The sequence below is a fragment of the Procambarus clarkii genome, chromosome 20 (genome assembly GCF_040958095.1).
Source record: "Procambarus clarkii isolate CNS0578487 chromosome 20, FALCON_Pclarkii_2.0, whole genome shotgun sequence".
NCBI classification, from domain to species: domain Eukaryota; kingdom Metazoa; phylum Arthropoda; class Malacostraca; order Decapoda; family Cambaridae; genus Procambarus; species Procambarus clarkii.
The window spans coordinates 20,903,037-20,927,950 of record NC_091169.1 but is presented as its reverse complement, the minus strand read 5'-3'; the positions used below and the strand labels follow the sequence as shown (position 1 = coordinate 20,927,950).

Genomic DNA, 24,914 nt, shown 5'->3' with positions numbered 1-24,914 from the left:
CTCTGGCTGGCTCACTTTCGAATCCTTCTCTCGTGTGTGTAATTACCCAAGTGCTATTACCTAAGTGTAGTTACTGGATGAGAGCCACGCTCGTGGTGTCCCGTCTTCCCAGCACTCTTTGTCCTATAATGCTTTGAAACTACTGACGGTTTTGGCCTCCACCACCTTCTCACTTAGCTTGTTCCAACCGTCTACCACTCTGTTGGCAAAAGAAAACTTCTAATATTTTTTTCAGCACCTTTGTTTCCTTAGCTTGAATCTGTGTCCACTTTTTCGTGAAGTTGATGTATTCAGGATTTCCTCTGTCAATTTGGTAGATTCCTGTTAGTATTTTGAAAGTGGTGATCATATTACCTCTTTTTCTTCTATCTTATCTTCTAGTTTTGACATGTTTAACGCCTCTAGTCTCTCTTCGTAACTCTTGTTTTTCACTTCCGGAAGCAATTTTGCAGCATGTGCTGCACGTTTTCCAGTTTATTTATGTGCTTTTTGAGATTTGGGCGCCACACAACTGCTGCATATTCCAGTTTTGGTCTCATGACAAAAGTCATGAACAGTTCCTTTAGTATTTCACCATCAATATAATTCAAAGCAAGTCTGAAGTTGGAAAGCGACGCATACGCTCCTCTCACAATGTTCTTTATCTGTTCCTCTGGCGACAGTTTACTACCCAAAACCACCCCTTTGTCTCGTTCTTTATTAGTTCTGTAATGCCTTTCCACATAACTTGAAAGTTGTGTGTGGTCTAATGAACAAATCCACAAGGGCCGTGACGAGGATTCGAACCTGCGTCCGGGAACATCCCAGACACTGCCTTAATCGACTGAGCTACGACAGGGTTAAAAGAGTTGAAACCGAAGTTCTACTAAACTTACTGGATCCCGTGGTCTATTTTCTCCGATTCCACAATCCATAACATGGCATTTATTCACATCGAATTCCATTTGCCACATGTCGCTCCAAGCACTTATTTTATCTAGATCAATTTTAAGACCATTACAATCGTCTGCGTCTCCTATCTTCCCCAGTATCTTAGCATCATCCCCAAACATGTGCTTATAATTCTGTATTCCTTCTGGTAGATTATTTATGTAGACAGTGAATATTATGTAGACGGTAGTTTACAACTACCAACCGTCTACAACTGTGTGTGTGTGTGTGTGTGTGTGTGTGTGTGTGTGTGTGTGTGTGTGTGTGTGTGTGTGTGTGTGTGTGTGTGTGTGTGTGTATACTCACCAAGTTGTACTCACCTAATTGTGCTTGCATAGTTGACCTTTGGCTCTTTGGTCCCGCCTCTCAACCGTCAATCAACTGGTGTACAGGTTCCTGAGCCTACTGGGCTCTGTCATATCTACATTTGAAACTGTGTATGGAGTCAGCTTCCACCACATCACTTCCTAGTGCATTCCATTTACTAACTACTCTGACACTGAAAAAAGTTCTTTCTAATGTCTCTGTGGCTCATTTGGGTACTCAGCTTTCCCCTGTGTCCCCTTGTACGTGTACCACCCGTGTTAAATAATCCATCCTTTTCTACCATGTCAATTCCCCTGAGAATTTTGTATGTAGTGATCATGTCTCTCCGAACTCTTCTGTCTTCCAGCTGCGTGAGGTGCAGTTCACGCAGCCTTTCCTCATAACTCAAGCCTCTTAGTTCTGGGACTATCCTAGTGGCATATCTCTGAACTTTTTCCAGCTACGTCTTGTGCTTGACAAGGTACGGGCTCCTTGCTGGGGCTGCATACTCCAGGATTGGCCTTACATATGTGATATACAAAGTTCTGAAGAATTCCTTATACAGGTTTCTGAAGGTAGTTCTGATGTTAGCCAGCCTCGCATACGCCGCCGATGTTATTCTTTTGATGTGGACTTCAGGAGACAGATTTGGCGTGTATCAACTCCTAGATCTTTCTCTTTGTCCGTTTCGTGAAAGATTTTATCTCCCATTCGGTATCCAGTGTCTGGCCTCTTATTTCCTCCCTAGTTTCATTACCTTACATTTACTTGGGTTGAACTTTAGTAGCCACTTGTTGAACCATTCCATCAGTTTGTCATACAGTCGTTGCATACGCAACATACAACGACAACGTTGTATGTTCACTGTATGCACTCAGTGTACACCGTGTACATACAGCCGTTGTCTTCAATTTGTCTCACATCCCCTTGCCAACACACACACACACACACACACCTCGTGTATGTGTGTGTATATATTTATATATATTTCCTCCAAAGTCGTGTATTTAAAGAAGGAACATAATTATCCCAAACAAGATATATAACAAAGTCCTGATTTTATGCCTCGGTATAACCCAACATTATCCATATTATACCTACAGCCTCCATAATCTCCATAAGGACCAGTAATAACTTACTGGCAGGGCTGTATATTTCTAGCAGCGCCGCCTCCTGCACCCATCTGTGTGCCTCAGGCCGCCGCAGGGAGCCGAGAGGTCGGTGGCCCGGCAAATTGCTGTATCATTGTTCAACAGCTTGATCCTCGATTACTCTTAGCTCAAGCCAAGGGCTTACACAGCTGCCGAGGACCCTGCCAAGCACACGGAGGGAACCTCGGTGATGGAACGCGGGGAGAGACTCTGGCTGCGAGAGAGGAAGGATGTCGAGTGTGGGGGGGTTAAATTCCCTTTGATTGTTGACCAATCCACACACTAGAAAATGAAGGGACGACGACGTTTAGGTCCGTCCTGGACCATTCTCATGTCAATCCCTGTGATTGACACGGAGCTGTGATTGGCAAGGGATGCAATAATGTTTGGTGTTTGGGATTAATGTCTTTCAAAACCTCTGGGTGGTGTTTTTTAGGCACAGGAGTGTTTTAGGCCTGATGATAATCCAGGACTTATGTAAATTCTCAGTGTGTGTTTGTATATCTCTAGATGGACTTGGCTTTGGAATATGTATGAAACGTTCAAGTGATCGTCGGAGAGAGATACTGAATTTAAACGTTCCAGTGACGTGTATAAAATATACTCACATACATTAGGAAGCTCAATTTATTCCAACGTTTTAAAGAGATTAACTTTAAAACATTGATGTCAACATTTTTAGTGAAAAATATAAAAACGTTCATACATTTATTACAAAATCAGCGTAAAAATTGTTAATGTATAATTTTTAATTACAGATTTAAAACAATAGACCTTATGATTCCACGTTGCAAAATTTTTATATTTCGCTATGATATCAGAAATCTTTCCAGTCTGAAAAACATGTTTATATGTTGACACAGACCTTCTCAGAGTTCTTGTATAGATCAAGCAAGGGGACGCTCAAGAACATTGTTATTGATGTTTTAGAGTTAGCTACTCGGAACAAAATTTCCATGCAGCACGGGCTATGGCGAGCCCGTAATCAAGAACGTAATGGGTTGTGCGTATATAGTTAAGACTTGGGTTAGTCGTCAAGTTTTCTTGAGGTTATGTTGAAATGATTTTGGGGCTTAGCGTCCCGGTCCTCGACCAGGCATCCTTTTTATTATACACCCCCAGGAAGCAGCCCGTAGCAGCTGTCTGACTCCCAGGTACCTATTTACTGCTAGGTGAATCATGGCATCAGGGTGAAAGAAACCCTGCCCATTTGTTTCCGCCTCTACCAGGGATCGAACCCGGAACCTCAGGACTACGAACCCCGAGCGCTGTCCACTCAGCTGTCAGGTGCCTTCTGGTAGATCAAGACCAACAGCTGTTAAATATTTCCAGAATTGTGTTTTAATCTGAACCAAAGCCTGTGCTGTCCACTCCCTGCAATATTTATTATCTTACCAGAATGTTAAGTGTCTATTCTGACATTCTTATTTTGCTTCCTACATATGTCATGGTTAAGACGCATTCAACATCGAAGTAACGTCTCTTTAAATCACTTCTCGCTATGACGAGACGTTAGACTCAGTAGACCATAAGCTGCTTAGTAATGGAGATTATCACTCCACGCGATCTTCACATTGCATCATATTTTCTTCAATAATTCACTAAGTAAAGGAGAATTATTGTTATGCGAGAGGTGAGGCAGTATGACTAAAGAGCTCCTGGAGTGAATGTGAGACGGAGTGAGTTGACGGGGTCGAGCAAACTTGAATTACCGGGGATCGAACTCTGATTTAAGAGTCTGGGACTATAGTGGGGAAAAATTACTGCATCTACGTTTTATTCCTCACATGTTTTTGTTAATTTTTTCTTTGGCAACGAGGTACATTCTTGAAGGACATTATGTTTCGTAACATTAGAACATAAGGATCGTATTGTGCTTTCACGTGCATTATTCATTTCTTCCCACCTTTTGAAGTGAGAGGATTAATTTATTAGCTCCCTCGCCTCTCATTAATCTAATCACCGAAGCTACATTTATCTCTGAAATTCTAACTCCAATACTCTGTAAGTTCAATCATATCATCATTATTTCAGTAATAGTATTTCTTGGGCCATGAGAATAATCTTGGGATTATTTTGTATCGTGTCCAACTTGTTTAGTCTGTCTTTACCAACACAGGACATGACAGGAGCAGCATAATCAATAAGAGATCTCACAGTATACCATGTGATTACCATTGGAATGTGAAATGTAAAATATGATTAATAATTGTGTATTGTGTGGGTCTATGAGCCCCCTTGAGGGACCTAATATAGACGAGGGTAGAAATAGCCTAAGCTATACTCTATCCTTTTGAGATATACTTCCTTTTCTCAATCAATTTAAACATGAAATAGTATCGAAATATTAGTAAATTCGAATATTTTCCCTAAAATCACACAACATGAAAAATGCTTGAACTTGAATCCGCCTCCACACCAGCCCCGCAGTAGAGATACACTTTTTATTGCAGGGCTGCAACTGGTCTGGGCCTTGTGACGGCTGTCAGCCGTGCACGCTATCTGGGTGGTGAGGTGGAGCTGATCAGTGCGACTATCAGGGTAGCGTGTAGCAGCGCGGAGGGCACAAAGCTCACACTTCACGCCCAGCTGGCGTGCATTATCTCGGGTCGCGAGGCTTGTCGTTCCGCGTCTCGCCTTTGTTCCTTTACCGACCAGATGTCATTGAGGACGGTCCCTGGCGCCAAGGATGCTACTGTCCTAAAGTTTAAGGTTACCTTTGTCGTTGGTAGGAATAAGGGTTCCTCTGGCGCCATTAGAGTATAAGGATGTAAGTGGCATCACAGTATAAGGGTAACCCTGATTGTAGAGTGTAAGGATTCCTCGCGGTGTAAAAGGGTGTTCCTTTCTTCGAAGTGTTAAGAGTACCATTTGGCGTCGTAGAGTGCAAAGATAAGCGTGTCGTCAAACAGGCTGAGTGTGTGCCCCCGCCCAAGTAGAATATGAGTGTGATTTCGAGTGTAGATCACTGAAAAATCCATTCGGCAAAAGTGTAATCCTAGTGTTTACCTCTGTGTTCGCCCTAAGTCCATTTGGCGAATAAAATCCCATTCGAGAAACTTGTATTTCTCTCTCGTTGCCACAGCAGGATATGCGCTCGTTATTATGCAGCCGGGGGGGGGGGGGGGGATACATTATGGAGGCAGACGATACAATATACATTTAGTAGGTGTATGAGGCGTTTGATAGGTGTATGGGCAGTGTGGAATTGTTGCATGATGCGTATGGTGGCTGTATGAAATGTATGGCAACTTTATGAGGTTCGTGATAGCTGTATGAAGCATGTGGCAACTGTGTATGAGGATATGTATATGTGACAGCCATGTAATAATTTTTCTCGGAAGAGCTTAAATGAATGTGCATAAGAGACCAAGTCAAGAGTTGGGTATTTTCTTCCAATAATTTGAATAATTAAATACATTATTCCTAATAGCCTAGCAAATTAGCTCATTCAATTAAAAAAGTAATTCTTGTTTAGGTTAAAGCAGAGCGCACTTTGGGCAACATAGAACTATTCACTACTGCTCTTTAAATGGAAAAGAGGAAAACTGAAAAGTATCTGGTGTCCCCGGACAACCTGTCCTCTTATAAAGAACGTCGCATTTCGCTCGTATGCGTTACGTAAGGCCAAAAAGTTGTCGTACTAGAAATTAGAAGCGGCTGGCGAAAGTGACGTACTGTTCCGTTTTCTGTTTTGGGTCCTCTGGTAGGTTAGGAGAGACCACTTTAAATTGATCGTTTTCTTGACGTTGGGAGACCTTAGGAGGACGGGCTGGTCCTAGTGGAAGGTGAGAGGTTACGGTCGCACCTCCACAGATCTCCAGTATCAGCTCTTGATACTGGTAATAGCACAAAAGGGCCACCACTTACGGGCTATTCATGCCCGTGCCACCTTTTGGGTGGCTTAATCTTCACCAATCAATCAATCTAGTGGGAGATAAAGGCGAGAGGCGTGGTGATCTGGTGTCACTTTAAATGTATGGAAACTGTCTCCACCTTATAGTTATATTCCTCTTAAGCTTTGTCTTAACTCTCTACTCCTTGCTTTTTCTTCTCGATGTTCAGTTGCTTCCTCTATTTCTTATGGTGAAAATTACTACTTTGAACATTTTCGTGTTACACAATTTAATTTTGTATGCCGTTATCATATCCTCCCCGTCTCTCCTTTTCTCCACACAACACCGCTCCTGTACCAGGTAAGCCCACTACGGGCTCACCATAGCCTGTGCTACTTGCCCCGCTCCTGTGCCAGGTAAGTTATGGGCTCACCATAGCCCGTGCTACTTGGAACTTGTTCCAAGTAGCTGAATCTATAACAACAACATCTCCTTTTCTCCAGTTTGTTGCTGTAAGCGTGTCTGTGCGCACCTGTGCTGGTGCTGGGTATGGCTCTTGCTGATTGATTGATTGAAAAAGATTAACCACCCAAAAGGTGGCACGGGCATGAATAGCCCGTAAGTGGTGGCCCTTTTGAGCCATTACCAGTATCAACAGATGATACTGGAGATCTGTGGAGGTGCGACTGCACCCTGCGTGACGGGAGATGTCGCCCTTGGTGGTTCTTGCAGTTCCTAGGCACTTATATATTTCCTAAGTGCAGTGAGCGTGTCGTGTGCAGCGTGAGCCGCCCTATAAGACACCAGCCTCAAGATAAGTCCAGAAGCAACAATTGCCGCCATAAAAGAGAGCCGTACAGGTTCCCAGGGCGAGAAAGGCAACACAAAAGTCAGAACACTTGTGACAGCTTGATAATATCTCTCCATATTTGCCTCCAGACTCAGTCGTAACGATCAAGAGCCCCGTGAGGCTAGCCACAGTATCTCTCTTATCAGCTAACTTCACGGTTGTAAAACTTCGTTCTTGTTTTATTGACACTAAACTGGACACTGTGTTTGTAAACAGTGGTGCCTTGGTTTATGGTTCTGATATAATGTCATAATGAGAGAGAGAGAGAGAGAGAGAGAGAGAGAGAGAGAGAGAGAGAGAGAGAGAGAGAGAGAGAGAGAGAGAGAGACAGACAGACAGACAGACAGACAGACAGACAGACAGACAGACAGACAGACAGACAGACAGATAGATAGATAGACAGACACACCACACACACAAGTCTACTGGCAAACCATTTTTCTGCAAAAATATCTAAGAATCTTCCTCAGTACCTCACGCTTACATTTGAGATAATCGGATCTGGCTCCCAGATTATTCAAAGATATTGTCATGTAATATCAAAATCTAATCCTAAAAGTACCAAGTAAAACAAACATTACGATTAAATATTAAAATGATCTAAGGAAAGACAGCACCTTTTAGCTACTACAGAGTAGAGAAGGCACTTCCCTTTCTGAACTTTAACATTTTCACTTCAAATGTTTTACGAGAGAGAGTTTTAAATATGTATGAAGTGATGTACCCAGACAAACGACCACAGAAGAGGGAGATGGAGTAAGAAGAAAAAGGTAGTTTTGAGAACTATGTTGGTTATAGGGAGATAGTTACTTGCAGTCTAAAGACATATGATAGCGGTCTCAAGTAAAAAGTGTAGTAGGAATCGTAGGAATCGATTAAGTTGAATATGATAACACGAAGGAAGATGATGCAGAAGGTGATGATGATGGGAGGAGAGAAACACAAATAGTAAAAGATGTGGATAAAGCGCAGAATAGGGGAGTAGGGAGAGGTAAGAGTTACACTAGGGAGTCGGGGAGAGTGAATAAGGGTCAATGGAGAAGTGAGTTCACGACTCGTTATAAAAGTCGTTGAGTGCAGAACCCAAGAATTTTATTGGTGCAAGTCCACGTCTGCTAATGGCTGTTCGGGGTCCTCAAACGCGCCTCGGGTCCGTATCAAAAGAATGAGCCAATGACTCATTCAGATATAAAAGGACCCTTTTATAGCTTTCAATTCAACGAAACCCCATATTGTTTGGGGGCTAGGACAGCAGTTTTATCTGACGCTCAGAGATATGCCACGGAACCCACTTGATCACGTCACTGTTTGGAAGAGTCTGGCTGCATTCAACGACAGAAAAAGATGGTGCAGAAGTCAGATGGACGGACAGACCATACACACACATGTATAATGTGTGTGTGGTTCACCCATACATTATACACACACACATATATAATGTATGGGTGAACCACACATGATAGATCATGTGTAGTTCCACTTCTGCCACTCTCTTGTAAATCTATTGCTTTATTTGCAAGGCCATCTGCATTTTTGTACATTACTTTTATGCTAATCATGACAGTTGGGCTGCTTTCATTTTCCTCAAGAGGTATTTGATCATCTGGCTGCATTTCTGTTACTGATAAGGGTAGAGGTGGTATGGTGTACCAGTCACTCTTGTATATGCACCGTGTTGATGTTCCATTAGGCTGAGCAGCACTATCTACCTCTGTAGCACTCTGTTGTGTCGTTAAGCTGGTCTGTCCTACTATTTCCTAGTTCTCTATTCCTTTGTTGCCAGATTTGCTTAATCCTGTGCCCTGTTTGTGCCATTTTTTGGTTTCCTTGCATTTCTCATTTGGTTTTCTTCTCAGTTTCTCTTGGCTGCCTCCCTTTCCTCCTTATACATGTCCTGTCTAATAAACATGGCAATTTTTCTCATCCATCAAATATCTCTTCGATACCAATGTATACATGATTGGGTTGCTGTTCGTAAAAATAATTTTCACAGGTCCATTTCTTTCGCTCTGAAACTTGCCTAGCCTACATAAATGCTCTATTTCCGTGGTTGCATATCCTCTAACTCTGCTGCCGTAATTATATTTTTTCCCTCTGAACCTATTGACGGCTAGAGATTTCGGTTTGTGCTATTACCTGCTGGGTGAGAATACAGGTAGCGTGAAAATAGAATTACCCAAGATAGCCTCATTTTTTTGCTTAGTGGTAATTTTTAGTTAATTTAGAGACACTCTGGAGAGGGCATACAGGAAAGTATACTTTTGATTTTAAAGAGGCTGTGACCAGCCAGTTTGTAATTTTTATGAGGCTAATGCAGTTATGGAATTATATTTATTTTTTCATAATGTCATTTTTATATACTGTACTTGTGTCGCCACCTCTGTTATTTTATTTGCTGATGATGAGCAACACTTATATCATTATAAGTGTTGATCTTTTTATAAGTTAAGATCATTATAAGGTAAGATCTGAATCTTAATAACGGATATGTACTGTGGGACCTGTATGTGTGTGGGAGAGGCTAGGAGCTGCAGCATACATCTCCAGCCAGCAATCACCTTGGAGGAAGTGTGTGTATACTGGACAATGGCCAAGAGAAATTCCAGGGAACTGTATACCCACAGTGGTGCTACCGACGTGTGAGGACACCTGAAGGCCTGAGTGAGTTTACCAGAGTTCTGGGTATCCTAGCCTCCCCAGTTATACGTCAACTGCACCGGGCGCTGTGTGTGTGTGTGTGTGGAGTCGAGAGTCTTATCCAGTGGGTACTGGGTGAGTGAGTTCTATACCCCGTTTGCAGTACCGAGTATGACGCCCTGAGGTATAATTAGGGACTAGAGTCGTCTTAGTGAGCTCCTTTTTCCACCCTCCAGGAATTGTAAGTGATTAACGGTCCTCGGTGGAGCTGCAAGAGCCCCTTGCAGCTCCAGTTTAAATTGAAACAAGTTTATATATATATATATATATATATATATATATATATATATATATATATATATGCGAACAAGCCTGAATGGTCCCCAGGACAATATGCAACTGGGGTGTGAGTTTTCAGTTATATATATATATATATATATATATATATATATATATATATATATATATATATATATATATATATATATATATGTATGTATGTATATATATATATATATATATATATATATATATATATATATATATATATATATATATATATATATATATAGACACACATCACAACAATAAGCATATTACCGAATATTCTGAGTGATAAACATTTCTTGGGCCAGTGGTTGACACAGGGAACGTGAAACAATTGCTTCAGCATGTCAATCACTCAATCACTTCAGCATCTGTCACTTGTCAGGACAGCATCAGCATATCAATCACTGTTTTCGTCTGCGTTAAGAGACAAAAATAGTTAAGTGAAATAGATCCAATATAATTATCATAAGTAATAGCGTATGTTAAGTTTCATGATTCATCCATCACAATGCAATTGCATATTTTATTTGCAAAAATTGTGATAGCAAAGGGAGCTAATGGCTCAATATATATATTTTTATTTACATAATATTTTTGTAATATATGCAATAGTCATTAAATAAATTTTAGAAATAAAATTTTAATTAATGATTGTGCAAATTGCACATAATATATAATCGCTCGCAAAGCACCAATATAATATACTTGCGGACTAAATATACAAGTAATATATTTTTATTTTTTTTTTTCAAAAATATATTAGTTAAAATATACTGGTATAGTTAAAATATACGCTTATTTTAATTATACCAGCCACAAACCTTTGTATTCATTTTATTTTTAGTAAACGGTTCGTTAGCATATTGTCATATGACAATATGAGGATTGGAGTATAATGATATGAGGAGATTATAATGATGTGAGGACGAGTGTAAAATATGATTAATTAAGTATAGGAGAAATATGATAACAGGAAGGGAGTATGATATCAGGAGGGGGAGCATGATGATATAACTAGGAGTATGATTATAACATGAGGAGGCGTTGACCAGACCACACACTAGAAGGTGAAGGGACGACGACGTTTCAATCGACTTGAGAATGGTCCAGGACGGACCGAAACGTCGTCGTCCCTTCACCTTCTTGCGTGTGGTCTGGTCAACATACTGTAGCCACGTTATTGTGACTCATCGCCTGCATGAGGAGGCGTTATTTGATATTATGAGAGAAATGCGATAAAATGACACAAATATTTTAATGAAATGAGGTGTTAAGTATAAGTAAAGTATGTGGGAAACACTTTTAAATATGTCTGTTGAAATCTTCATGCAACTGTATTTTTGTTCAATATTAACTGTACTCAGTCTGAGGCAGACATCAGATTACAATGATTACTGAATATATTTGTATATACTTACACCGTCCAGCCTGTAAACATAACTTTATGCACAACATTATTTTCGCTTTCGATCACAGCGTAAAAGACTTCGCTTCCTAAGATTAATTAGCAGTGAGTTAAGTGGGTTATCTTGTTTATATATGAATGAAATAAATCCAATTGCCTCGATTTTATTTACTAAACGCAAATAAATCTAGTCCAGACATAATAAACGGAAGCACATATATCACATTATTTAGATCACATAAGAAAAAAGTTTACTTTAAATAGTAATCTAAAACAATTACAAATGTTTGAAACAAAGAAAAAAAGGTTATAGACAAATTATATAGATATTCTTGTAATATTTTGAGTGAACTTTAGCCTAGAAAACTACGACACGGCGGGAATTGATTAAAAGTTATTACCACGAAATGGGAACTTGGTCAGCAAGTGAGGGGAAACTTGGTCACATAATGAAGTATAAATTGTGATAAATGGAGGCCAGGAAGAGGTAGGGCGTCGCCTCGTACATCACCATCACCACAGTAGCGTCCCCCCCCCCCACACTACTCCTCCAGCCCCAGCACTCCAGTCCCTGTCTTGGTGTGAAGCATGTGTGCATATATATATATATATTTATGTGTGTGTGTGTGTGTGTGTGTGTGTGTGTGTGTGTGTGTGTGTGTGTGTGTGTGTGTGTGTGTGTGTGTGTGTGTGTGTGTGTGTGTAAATCACGAAAATTAATGTGATGAAAAATGTGACAGTGTCAGATTACGGAGGTCTGACACTGTCAGACCTCCGTGGTCTGAGGGGTATAAACTCATCCTTCTGAAGATGTATTATAAAATACGAAAGTACTTAAGAAAATTCCTGTTTCAATTCTTCCTCCGTGATCTGACACTGTCATATATATATATATATATATATATATATATATATATATATATATATATATATATATATATATATATATATATATATATATAAAGTCACAACCACCGCCGTGGCTGTGACTTATGCAGTGGAAATATTTCTTATGCAGTGGACATAGGATTTTAAAAAGATATGCTGAGTAATTATAAATACTTGCAAAAGAAACACGTAACTTTGCATTAGTTCTTCCATATAAATTAGTTATATAAGATAATATATTGTATTATGTGAAGTTTTCGGAGCAGCCAGTAGGAATGTGTTGGTCAGACATGGAATTCCTTTTATTATCTCATTAATCAATTAAGTATGCGCTAAGTAATTTTAATTTTACATTTTGTTGTATAATAGTAATACATTTAACAGGTTCTGAAAAAGTATATCTGAGCAGACACAAGGTAGTCGACGTAGGTGATAGAGTAGTGCATATTGCTGCATATATATGTACTCTTTCACGGTCTCTCACCGACCCGCTCCTGTGCCAGGTAAGTTACGGGCTCACCAAAGCCCGTGCTACTTGGAACTTGTTCCGAGTAGCTGGATCTATTACAACAACGGTCTCTCACCTCTGGCTTTTCCATTCCAGGACGAGGTGTGGAGCCATGCGAGCTGGCGCGCCCACCTGTACTCCCTGACGACGCCAACACGCCCACATGACGCCCGTTGGACCTCTTCATGGCACCTCCCAAGGGCCGCCCAGACCTCGCTTACTCCTCACTCCTAAACCGAGTGACACTCCCATAAATCCCAGCCCTCTCGCCGGTCACTCCTGGGCGGACGATGAGGGACTGTGGTGACGCTGGAGGGCATGCAGGGGACGGTAGGGGCACTTTGCTGCCCCTGTTGTGGTCGCTTTGCTGCATGCTGTTGCTGCTGTCGTCGACCATTGTCTCCGCCTGCCCCTCCGACTGCACCTGCGAGCCTGCGAGACCCCTAACATCCCGTCGGTGTCCATGGTCAAAATTCAAGGAAAAACGTGTCGACCAGACTACTGGCCTCGTGTCCCTCAAGTGTCATGGCATCAGGCTGACGGACCCGCCTGACCTTCCAGCCCTCGGCGGCCTCGACCCGGCAACGATCGTCAAAATGTGAGTAACTTGGCTACACACTCCTCTATGACACACTCTAGCATATGGGTGGGAGACGTTTTTAATATATCTAATGAATAAACAAAAGCTTTAGATGACTAATGTATACATTTCACTATTAAAGTATTCAAGAAGACGTGACAGCTCACGTTGTGTAGTAATTATAATTTAAAAATATTTTTGGATAATTTGAAGGTTGAAAGAGGTAAAACAGAATTTTGTATTAAGCTGGAAACTTTGGTATGTCTGATATCATCTGATATCATCTGATAAATACAGGGTAAAAAGCACATTCAAATCTGCCTATAGTAGGAAAGCAACACGAAAAGGATCTGTGGAATAATGATGTCTAACGACCTAACGTTTAGGGAGCATAACCAAGTAAATATTGCGTCAGCCAGAAAAATGATAGGATGGATTACGAGAACCTGCAAATCCAGGAATCCGATCACAATGGTTGTACTCTTCAAATCACTTGTCTCTGTGTTTGGAGTCCCTGTTTCTTCTTTTACCAACCTCGAGGTAACCTCCGGTACTGGAGTCCTTAGGGCAGTTCGTTGTTGCCTTCAACCTCGTTCTGACAGTTCCTGCGACGGCGCTGGAACCAATCGTGTTGGAGTTTGCCTTTCCATTGGAGACTTTCGGCGCCGTGAAGAAGGGGACCTGGTGCATGGGTGACAGCTTCTTCCCCGTATCAACCTACCTTGGCTTTGTGCCCTGGAGAGGCCACTCCAGACCAACAACCAGAGCGCAAATTCATAGTCTTCTGAGACTGATGGATGCCTACTGCACCATGTGCTGTCCCGTCTTGAGTACTGCTCAATACTCACTTACCCCTTCAGAGTAGGAGAGGCTGCTGAAATAGAGGGAATACAGAGAACATGTACAGTATCCATAGACACGATAAAACACCTAAACTATTGGGATCGTCTCAAAGCTCTCCTAATGTATTCACTAGAAAGGATACGAGAGAGATATCAAATAATATACACGTGGAAAATACTGGAGGGCCAGGTCCCAAATCTACACACTAAAATAACAACATATTGGAGTGAACGATATGGAAGAAAATGCAGAATAGAACCAATGAAGAGCAGGGGGTGCCATAGGCACAATCAGAGAACACTGTATAAACATCAGAGGTCCACAGTTGTTTAACAGCCTCCCAGCGAGCATAAGAAATATTGTCGGAACAACTGTGGACATCTTCAAGAGAAAACGAGATTGTTTTCCTCAAGAAGTGCCGGACCAACCGGGCTGTGGAGGATATGTGGGCTTGCGGGCCGCTCCAAGCAACAGCCTGGTGGACCAAGCTCTCACAAGTAAAGTCTGACCTCGGGCCGGGCGTGAGGGAGTAGAAGAACTCCCAGAACCCCATCCAGGTACAATCCAGGTACAATCAGTGACAAACACTGATTGTACCACATTGTAAATGTGGCCACGTCTGTGGTAGAAAATAATAATATTAATAATAAATAGGCCTTTCAGTAGTTTTCTTTATTTGTATGTTCTTAGGTTCCAAGGGCTTCTCTTGGCTTCTGGTTGAGACTTGAGTTGCTTTTCAACTTTCTGTTTAGGGTTAAAAAGAAAAATAGTAACTAGTTAAAAGAATGAACTTGCAAAGGGTAGCAAAGTTCCCTTGTTTTTTCTCTTTTTTTAAAGTGTGCAAATTATATAATATTTAACCAGTTTCCGATTACTACTTTTCTTTTGGAGGATGATAGCACTCGACAAAGAACATTTTGATAAAAAATGTAAACATTAAGTGACATGAATTATGACGCTTGGAATATTAAATTTTTCTCTCTTATGCATCTTCGTGATAAAGGGACATGAGAGAATGTCCCTCACAGCTTCACTTTGTATTATTAAAGCCTTGTGTCAGGCCTTAGAGCAAGGAGGGTTGCAACGATATTCAAGGACCTAATATAGGCACGATTGATGATGCAATTTCAGTCATACTGACACGCGCTCCATACCTGGGGTGATGTCCTGCCATATCCTTCAGCTGCTGTTGTTGATATAGATTCAGCTGCTTGGAACAAGTTCCAAGTAGCACGGGCTATGGTGAGCCCGTAGTGGACTCCCCTGGCACAGGAGCGGTGCTGAATCTGTCTATCCTTCAGCGATCAATAGCCTCCCTTCATATTAACGACTCTTAGATCCATCGTACAGTTTCATCTTACAAATAGCGCCTCCCTGTTGTAGGTGGGTGTCAATTCATATTTATCTTTAGGTTCTATCATGTCTCAGTTCATAGTTGAGGATTTTCTGGTGGTTAACCTTCCCAGTGGTGTGTGCCGTGACATCAACAGCAGGGACACTGAAGCAGCTGTTGAATTTCTAGGTACAGCATTTAACAGAGCGATAATTAATATATTAATTAACTGTACCTCGCCAGGGCTTTGCGCCCTGGTGAGGCCACTCCAGACCAGACCGACACCAGAGCGCAACTCCATAGTCTCCTGAGACTGATGGATGCCTACTACTACTACTAATTAATATATTATAAAGAGTATGACTAAGAACACTTAGCAGGATTAGATCCTATTCTCCGGGAATACTCTTGTCTCCCAAGAACATTACCCGTTGGGTAAATAATCCCATTGTGAAGTGAACGAAGAACTTTAGTTTGAAACAATGTTTGATGGACGAACTGTTTCAGTTTGGAACAATGTGGCGTGAACGAAGCTTTTCAGTTTGGAACAATGTACAGTGAACGAGTCGGCTGTCAACATAGCATTTCGTGTTTACATGAACTTTACTCTAGTTTGCCTCTCTTAATTAACATTCTGACCTGGAGCAGCGGCCATACTCTTCCTACATTTCTATACCGGACATGTCGGAATAATTTGAGGAATAACACGAAACATCAGACCGGAGTGATGGACACAACTCCTAATGCAGAGAGCAAGCCACAATAGCCGAGCCCACACAACCCAGCCCACACATATATGACTAAAGAATAAATGTGGCAATTTTCGGTCCCACTAGGTAGGAGACGTTGACCAATTCATGTATTGTCATGTGTGTGGGTTAAGGTATGAAAAGTACTAATATTTCTCGGCTGGAAATCAAACAATTTTTTTTTCCTTATACAACATGATTGGGTATAAATAAGAGCGGCCTCATAAGGGCCAACAGGAGCAGCCTCATAAGGGCTAACAGGAGCAGCCTCATATAGGCCAACAGAAGCTGCCTCATATGGGCCAACAGGTGCTACCTAGCATCGACCAACCGGAGCAGCCTCATACGGGCCAACAGGAGCAGCCTCGCATAGGCCTTCAGTTGTTTCCTTTATGCCTCTGTACTTTTGTTCATCGGGTTATATTCTACTCAAGACTGTTAGCCTAAAGTTTCCACCATTTATGCCTTTAGAGATGTAATGAGAAAATAAATATGGCTCCTCTGCCAAATAAAAAAAATGGCTTTAATCTTCATGTAAAATCTTGATAATTCGTCACAGGAATTTCTTTATTACACACGGAGTGCCGAACCTCTACACCACCTCTCTATCCTATCCATAGTCACCTATGGATAGGTGACTATGACTCTATAAATAGGCAACTTATATAAATCGGTGACTCTCCATCCTATCCATAGATAGGATATTGCTTCCTACCTTGCTTCAAGTGAATCAAATATTATTTATTTTACCAGGGCTCACTTGGTATATATATAACATGCTGGAAGGAGCTAAGCAATGGACCATTCGCTACAGCATTTTTAAACAGTTCAGGACTTTTATGCAGTCACGTTCCGGGCGACGCTAACAAGCAAAATTCTGACAAGAATTGTGGCGACGCTCCTCAGTCATGAAGACTGATGGTGTGTTTGGCGGCCTGAAAATTAGCGATGGTGAGACGGGGAGTAATGGTGGCGGTGACTCACTATTGCCTTCCCTCCTCTTTCCTCACTATCCCGGCGAAGCTGACGGGATAGTGAGGAAGGTCTGAAGCCTCGCCCCGTAGACTTATGTAACACAGTAACGGGACGTGGTACTGTGCCACCAGGTCACTGTAGCACAGTAAAGGGACGTGGTACTGTACCACCAGGTCACTGTAGCACAGTAACGGGACGTGGTACTGTACCACCAGGTCTCTGTAGCACAGTAACGGGACGTGGTACTGTACAACCAGGTCTCTGTAGCACAGTAACGGGACGTGGTACTGTACAACCAGGTCTCTGTAGCACAGTAACGGGACGTGGTACTGTACAACCAGGTCTCTGTAGCACAGTAACGGGACGTGGTACTGTACCAGCAGGTCTCTGTAGCACAGTAACGGGACGTGGTACTGTACCACCAGGTCACTGTAGCACAGTAACGGGACGTGGTACTGTACCACCAGGTCTCTGTAGCACTGTAAGCTGATGTGGTACTCCAATATATTATCAATATATATTACTGTTATTGGAGACAATATTACGAAGACGTGTAACTATAGTTTTTAACTCTTGAGTCTTGAGAGTAATCTTTGAGAATTTTTCTCCTAGAGTGCCACTAAATCTCAAGACATAACCAAGTCGGCACTCCTCACCCCGGTTAGTAAAACTGAGGCCAAACACTAATTGCCAGTTGGTCATTAGCAGTGTTAACAAGTCCGCTTGTTAATTGGCAGACAAACTGACGCACAATCAGGTTCCCCTGGTGGTGATTACCATTATTACTGGTAATGGTGGTAGTACTGGTGATAGTGGTGGTTATACTGATAGTGGTAATGGTGATTGTGATGCTGTAGTGGTAGAAATGCTGTTGATGATAGTGATGGTGTTAGTAGTAGTGGTGGTGGTAAAGTTGGAAGTGATTAAGCACAATGAATACACTCTAACGTGATGTATCAATGAGAAAATCAATAGGAGCCATGAGGAGGATTCGAACCTGCGCATACTGGGTACCCCCAAGCACACGCCCTAGACCACTGCACCACGACATGGTCGAAAAGCAATGCCACCCGACAGTGCTCGGGACTTTATTGGACACATATTTCATCAAATCGCTTCAACATATTGGGGCCGCATGAGCATCAATTGTGGGTCAAGCCTGAATGATCTCCAAGGCAAGCCAAGAAAAGTCTTGTGGGGAGTTAGGGATTAAAAGTCTGACGGCTTCTCAATCCTTTTGTATAGTCTGTGGCTGACTGGTTATAATACTCGACATGTCAAGGGGGTATATTAGGCCCTAGCTGATCGGGTTCGAATCCTTCATGGGTCAAGAGTTTACTGATGCATGTTGGCTTGGGGGGGACCATTAAAATTTGACGTATATATATTTATATATATATATATCTCAGAAGCTGCATACTATATATAGCTTTTCGACTGTAATATGTTGCATCATTAGATTATACAATAGGTAAATAAATTATACATTCAAATCACCTTTCCATTAACAGGGACCTGAGATACAACGAGATAACGGAGCTTCGTGACCACACCTTCAGCCTCTACACCTCCCTTCACACACTGTGAGTAACTGACACACAATGTGAGTACCTCGCACACACTGTGAGTACCTGACACACACTGTGAGTACCTGACACACACTGTGAGTACCTGACACACACTGTGAGTACCTCACACACACTGTGAGTACCTGACACACACTGTGAGTACCTCACACACACACTGTGAGTACCTCGCACACACTGTGAGTACCTGACACACACTGTGAGTACCTCATGTATACGTATGACTGAGTCGATCTCCAATCGAGTTGTGCAACTCAATTGGACAATTCGACTCTTTTCACTCGTTTTTCTTGTTATGTGTGTGTGTGTGTGTGTGTGTGTGTGTGTGTGTGTGTGTGTGTGTGTGTGTGTGTGTGTGTGTGTGTGTGTGTGTGTTTACTGTTTGTATATACTTTTTGTGCCTGCGGGATGGAATAGTTAGCTCTTGGACCCCGCTTTTCTAATCATTGGCTGTCTAATATTCGGACCTATTTTACTCTGTCTTGTATATAATATTGCACAGATGCATATAGAAGCAAACTTGGCATCTGACAGCTTAACATACCTCACAGATGGATCAGTAGACGAGCAGGGACAAGAAACCGGAGCTGTAGTTAAAGCAGGAAACGCTGTAAATAGTTGGAGACTCTCAAATGGGTGTTCGACTTTACAAACAGAGATGCTAGCCATTCAAAAGGCTTTGGAACATGCTCTTGCTGAACACCGACAACATGTTATCATACATACAGTTTCGAGAACTGCCGTTGAAACCTTGCAACAAAAACACATATGTGATAACATCCATCTGATCACAAATTTCATATCATTAATGCAAACACTCAAACGACAAGCCCGACGGGTACCTATCAACTGGGTGCCAAGTCATGTGGGAATAATAGGAAATGACATTGCAGACGAAGCTGCAAAACTTGCAACTAGGAGAAGAAATGTGGACATTTACATACCACAGAGTTTATCACAGATTAAGAAAGTAATTAGAAACAGAGCAATGCAAAAGATATACAGTGACCACAACACAGCAGTTGCAACATCAGGATCTGCGGGTTGGTACAAGAATTCAACCAACTACGAACCACTTAGTTTGATGAAAGGGAGCAGTAGAGCAACAGAAGTACACTTACATCGCATCAGACTTGGATACCCATGGGGAAATAGGCTTACAGGTTCCGGAAGATAAGAGGAAATGTCAGCACTGTGGAGAAATGCCCGACAGACCACTGGAACATTATCTAACACGGTGCACAGTTACAGACCCATTAAGATTTCAATTTAGATTTAACAGAGCAGAAGAAATTGTTAAACACGTGGGGCAAAATCTTACTGAAGCGACCATACGAGTCATAAATACTCATACTCCGCCCAAGTAAAACAGAAACAAGCAACACTTAGTGGGCCAGCCAGAGGCTTAGGGCCCGCGCAGGAATATCCCTCCAAAAAAACAAAAACAAAAATCTATATTTCTCACATACACATTCCTAATATGTATACCGTAGTAGCTGTCTAACACCCAGGTCCCTATTTACTGCTAGGTGAAAAGGGGCATCAAGTGAGAGAAACTCCTGCCCATTTGTCTCTGCCTCGCCCGGGAATCGAACCCGGGCTCTAGGACTACTACCCCTGAGCGCTGTCCATTCGACCGCAAGGCTCTGTGATGTGTGTGTGTGTGTGTGCGTGTGTACTCACCTAGTTGTACTCACCTAGTTGTGTCTGCAGGATCGAGCATTGACTCTTGGATCCCGCCTTTCGAGCATCGGTTGTTTACAGCAATGACTGATCATGGGGGACCTAAATGTGTGTGTGTGTGTGTGTGTGTGTGTGTGTGTGTGTGTGTGTGTGTGTGTGTGTGTGTGTGTGTGTGTTTATTTATAATATATTTTATGTACGTATTTATTAATATTGTATGTACGTGTTTGTGGAGTTGTATGTCAGCAAAAATTACATTTAACCTCCATATTATCCTCAACCACTTGGGCTGGACGGTACAGCGACGATCTCCCTGCATGCAGGTCCGGGTTCAATCCCCGACGGTCCAAGTGATTAGGCACCATTCCTTTCCCCCTCCCCCCTCCTCCTCCCCGTCCCATCCCCAATTCCTTATCCTGACCCCTTCCCAGTGCTATATAATCCTAATGGCTTTGCGCTTTCTCCTGATAGTTCCCTTCCATATTATCTTTGGCTGAATTGTATTATATAGCAAATGATGAGAAGTCATACTATTTTTATAATATACAGAGTATTATTTTATTTATATATATATATATATATATATATATATATATATATATATATATATATATATATATATATGTCGTACCTAATAGCCAGAACTCACTTCTCAGCCTACAATGCAAGGCCCGATTTGCCTAATAAGCCAAGTTTTAATAAATTAATATGTTTTCTCTAAATTTTTTCTTATGAAATGATAAAGCTACCCATTTCATTATGTATGAGGTCAATTTTTTTTATTGGAGTTAAAATTAACGTAGATATATGACCGAACCTAACCAACCCTACCTAACCTAACCTAACCTATCTTTATAGGTTAGGTTAGGTTAGGTAGCCGAAAACGTTAGGTTAGGTTAGGTTAGGTAGGTTAGGTAGTCGAAAGAACACTAATTCATGAAAACTAGGCTTATTAGGCAAATCGGGCCTTGCATAGTAGGCTGAGAAGTGAGTTCTGGCTACTAGGTACGACATATATATATATATATATATATATATATATATATATATATATATATATATATATATATATATATATATATATATATATATATATATATGTCGTACCTAGTAGCCAGAACTCACTTCTCAGCCTACTACGCAAGGCCCGATTTGCATAATAAGCCAAGTTTTCCTGAATTAATATATTTTCTATAATTTTTTTCTTATGAAATGATAAAGCTACCCATTTCATTATGTATGAGGTCAATTTTTTTTATTAGAGTTAAAATTAGCGTAGATATATGACCGAACCTAACCAACCCTACCTAACCTAACCTAACCTATCTTTATAGGTTAAGTTAGGTTAGGTAGCCGAAAAAGTTAGGTTAGGTTAGGTTAGGTAGGTTAGGTAGTCAACAAAACATTATTTCATGAAAACTTGGCTTATTAGGCAAATCGGGCCATGCATAGTAGGCTGAAAAGTGCGTTCTGGCTACTAGGTACGACATATATATATATATATATATATATATATATATATATATATATATATATATATATATATATATATATATATATATATTTATATATACAGATTTTTTTCACAATCGACGTTTCGGTCCAGGACGGACCGAAACGTCGTCGTCCCTTCACCTTCTAGTGTGTGGTCTGGTCAACTTACTTTAGCCACGTTATTGTGACTCATCGCCTGCTTATTATTTCTTTGTTCCTTTTCAGTATCCTCTCTGGTAACAAGATCAAGACGGTGAGCGTGAAGGCCTTCCATGCCGCTCCTATACAAGTCCTGTAAGTTGATTGGTCTTGTATGACACATTGTTCGTCTCTCTATTTGCATGAGACCCAGGCAACGCCAGGGGGCCAGATTCACGAAGCAGTTACGCAAGCACTTACGAACCTGTACATCTTTCCTCAATCTTTGACGGCTTTGTTTTCAATTATTAAATAGTTAATGAGCTCCAAAGCACCAGGAGGCTGTTTATAACAATAACAACAGTTGATTGGCAAGTTTTCATGCCTGTAAACTGTTTAATAAATGTAAACAAAGCCGTCAAAGATTGAGGAAAGATGTACACGTTCGTAAGTGCTTGCGTAACTGCTTCGTGAATCTGGCCCCTGGCGTTGCTCGGGTCTGTCTGTCAGTCTCCCATCTGTGCATCTATCCATCCCGCCATCTATCTGGCCAACTATCCATCCATCTATGCATCTATCATCTATCTATTCATCTAATATTTATCTACCCATCTGTCGGTCTATTAATCTGTCAATCCATCCAATTATCCATACATCTATCTGTTCATATATATTCACCCATCAATCTTTCCATCCATTTGTCTATCTATCCATCTTTACCAGCGCTCATTCCATCTATTCATTTACATATAAATTCATATAAATTTACAATGTTAATTTTGACAGGCTGTCGAGTTCGTCGCCTGATGATGATCAAGAACACGAAGGCTGTGTATATTTTCCCTCTGTATTGCCTCACACAGCCGCTGGAAATAGACATTCTTGCAGTCTAGAAACACGTCTCGCCTCTGAGGAGCTCAGAAGATTTTCGATTTCTAATCTTTGTCGTGTATTTTTGTCAAATATTTGTACCATGTTTTACCTATGTATGTTTAATGATGTCTTACAGGATGCTGGACAACAACAAACTGTCTGAACTGACTGCTGGATCTCTTCCTGCTTCTCTCAAGGAGATCTCTCTGGAGATGAACTTCTTCACAACCTTTCCTCGTGCCCTGTCCTCCATGAGCTGTCTGCAGAATGTGTACGTGTTTGAGTTTATTTTAATGTAACTACATCTCTGGAAACACAAACCGAAACTGTCTCTATTTTCCGCTTGTTATAACTTGTAATACAGTTGTTACATCTTGGCTTAACGTGTTTATGACGTATTAGAACGTTGTTACAACTTGCTATATTGGTTGTTATGACTGGTTAGGTGTTAAAACTTGTTCAAACGTTGTACCAACGTCGTAGTTTCGGTGTGTGTTTGGCGGGATATGCCCCTGTAGCATCATCCTAAGATATTATGTATGACAGGTTTTCAATAGCCAATTTGTGTACAATTTTGTGTAATAGGTAATCCTCATTGTTTCTTGTTTCTCTTGCTTTTGTTTCGTCAACACAGATTGAAACTGTAACTTTAGATCAGTTTCTTCCATACACTTAAGATAAAATATTTAATAAATAGTTTGTTTATAATAAGTAAATTCCCCGTTGAAAATGGACGATTTGGTTCTTGGCGTCCGCTGAGGAACAAAATATATATTAATCATGTGATTGTTCATGTCGACGGCTGCTCAAGGTCTATTGACATAGCTCGAGTGCATGGGGGGAATTGTGTAAAATCCTGGTTTGTGTCTCGGAGAGGCTGCAGGATCCAAGTAAATTCAGTTGAATTTCTGGTTGCAATTCTTATACCATGTCGTAGCTCAGGCGATTAAGGCAGCGTCTGGGATGCTCTCGGACGTAGGTTCGAATCCTCGTTACGGCCCTTGTGGATTTGTTCGCTCAAAACATTCAAGAAATAAAGCTTCATTGGATGCTAAACACCTTTCTTGATGTCAGATGAGGTAGTAAACAACCTCCATGGAATTACATGCAAACCACATGTTTAAACACAATGAAACTTCGACTCAGACTCGAATCCCCAGTTCATTAACAATGTGACCTTCACGGGGTAAGAAATATTGTACACAGAAAGCTGTATACCCAACTTCTTGGTGTATTTAAACTGAGTTTACTTTAGTTCTCGATTATTTTCAGAACAATAGTTTTTCTGCTGATTGGTCAGAAAGTTATTGTGGTGGTTTACGGGCTATTCATGCCCGTGCCACCGCTTCGGTGGCTTACAGAAGCGAGTACATGTCTTACTGAAGCGAGTACATGTCTTACAGAAGCGAGAACATGTCTTACGGAAGCGAGTACATTGCTTACAGAAGCGAGTTAAGACGTCAACAAATACTTTTAACACCTGGAGAGTTCAGACCCCACAGAGCAGCCACAGAGAACAATCAACAGTTTACAGTGAACATACAAGTAGTTATCTGTGGACGGAAGCTGGTAACAGAACATCATTAACGAGGCCCGTCGAAGGAGTTTGGCATTAGAGAGCGCTGAATAACACCGTAGCCAGGTCAGAAATGACTGTGAGCTCTGATAAGGAGAAAGAGAAGCTCGTACCTGTGATAAAGTCACTCATAAAAACATTATAAGTGAGCTGTTGAACCAAAAGTGTAAAGTTTAGCCAATATGCTAACGTCAGCACGCTATGTCAGAGGCTTCCAGGCGTAGTAATGGCAAGTGTTCTGAT

The 24,914-nt window shown here is 41.3% G+C and overlaps 1 protein-coding gene across 3 annotated transcripts in view; it reads left to right on the top strand.

The window, feature by feature from the left end:
• LOC123755382 (leucine-rich repeat-containing G-protein coupled receptor 5) overlaps nucleotides 1-24,914 on the top strand; it is a 198,545-nt gene that overhangs the window by 142,841 nt on the left and 30,790 nt on the right. For all 3 annotated transcript variants that reach the window (XM_045737957.2, XM_045737956.2, XM_045737955.2), the window contains exons 2-5: nucleotides 12,938-13,439; nucleotides 18,833-18,904; nucleotides 22,310-22,378; nucleotides 23,232-23,366. In XM_045737957.2, the coding sequence (XP_045593913.2) occupies nucleotides 13,132-13,439; nucleotides 18,833-18,904; nucleotides 22,310-22,378; nucleotides 23,232-23,366 (584 nt within the window). In that variant the 5' untranslated portion in view covers nucleotides 12,938-13,131. The remainder of the gene's footprint in view (nucleotides 1-12,937; nucleotides 13,440-18,832; nucleotides 18,905-22,309; nucleotides 22,379-23,231; nucleotides 23,367-24,914) is intronic.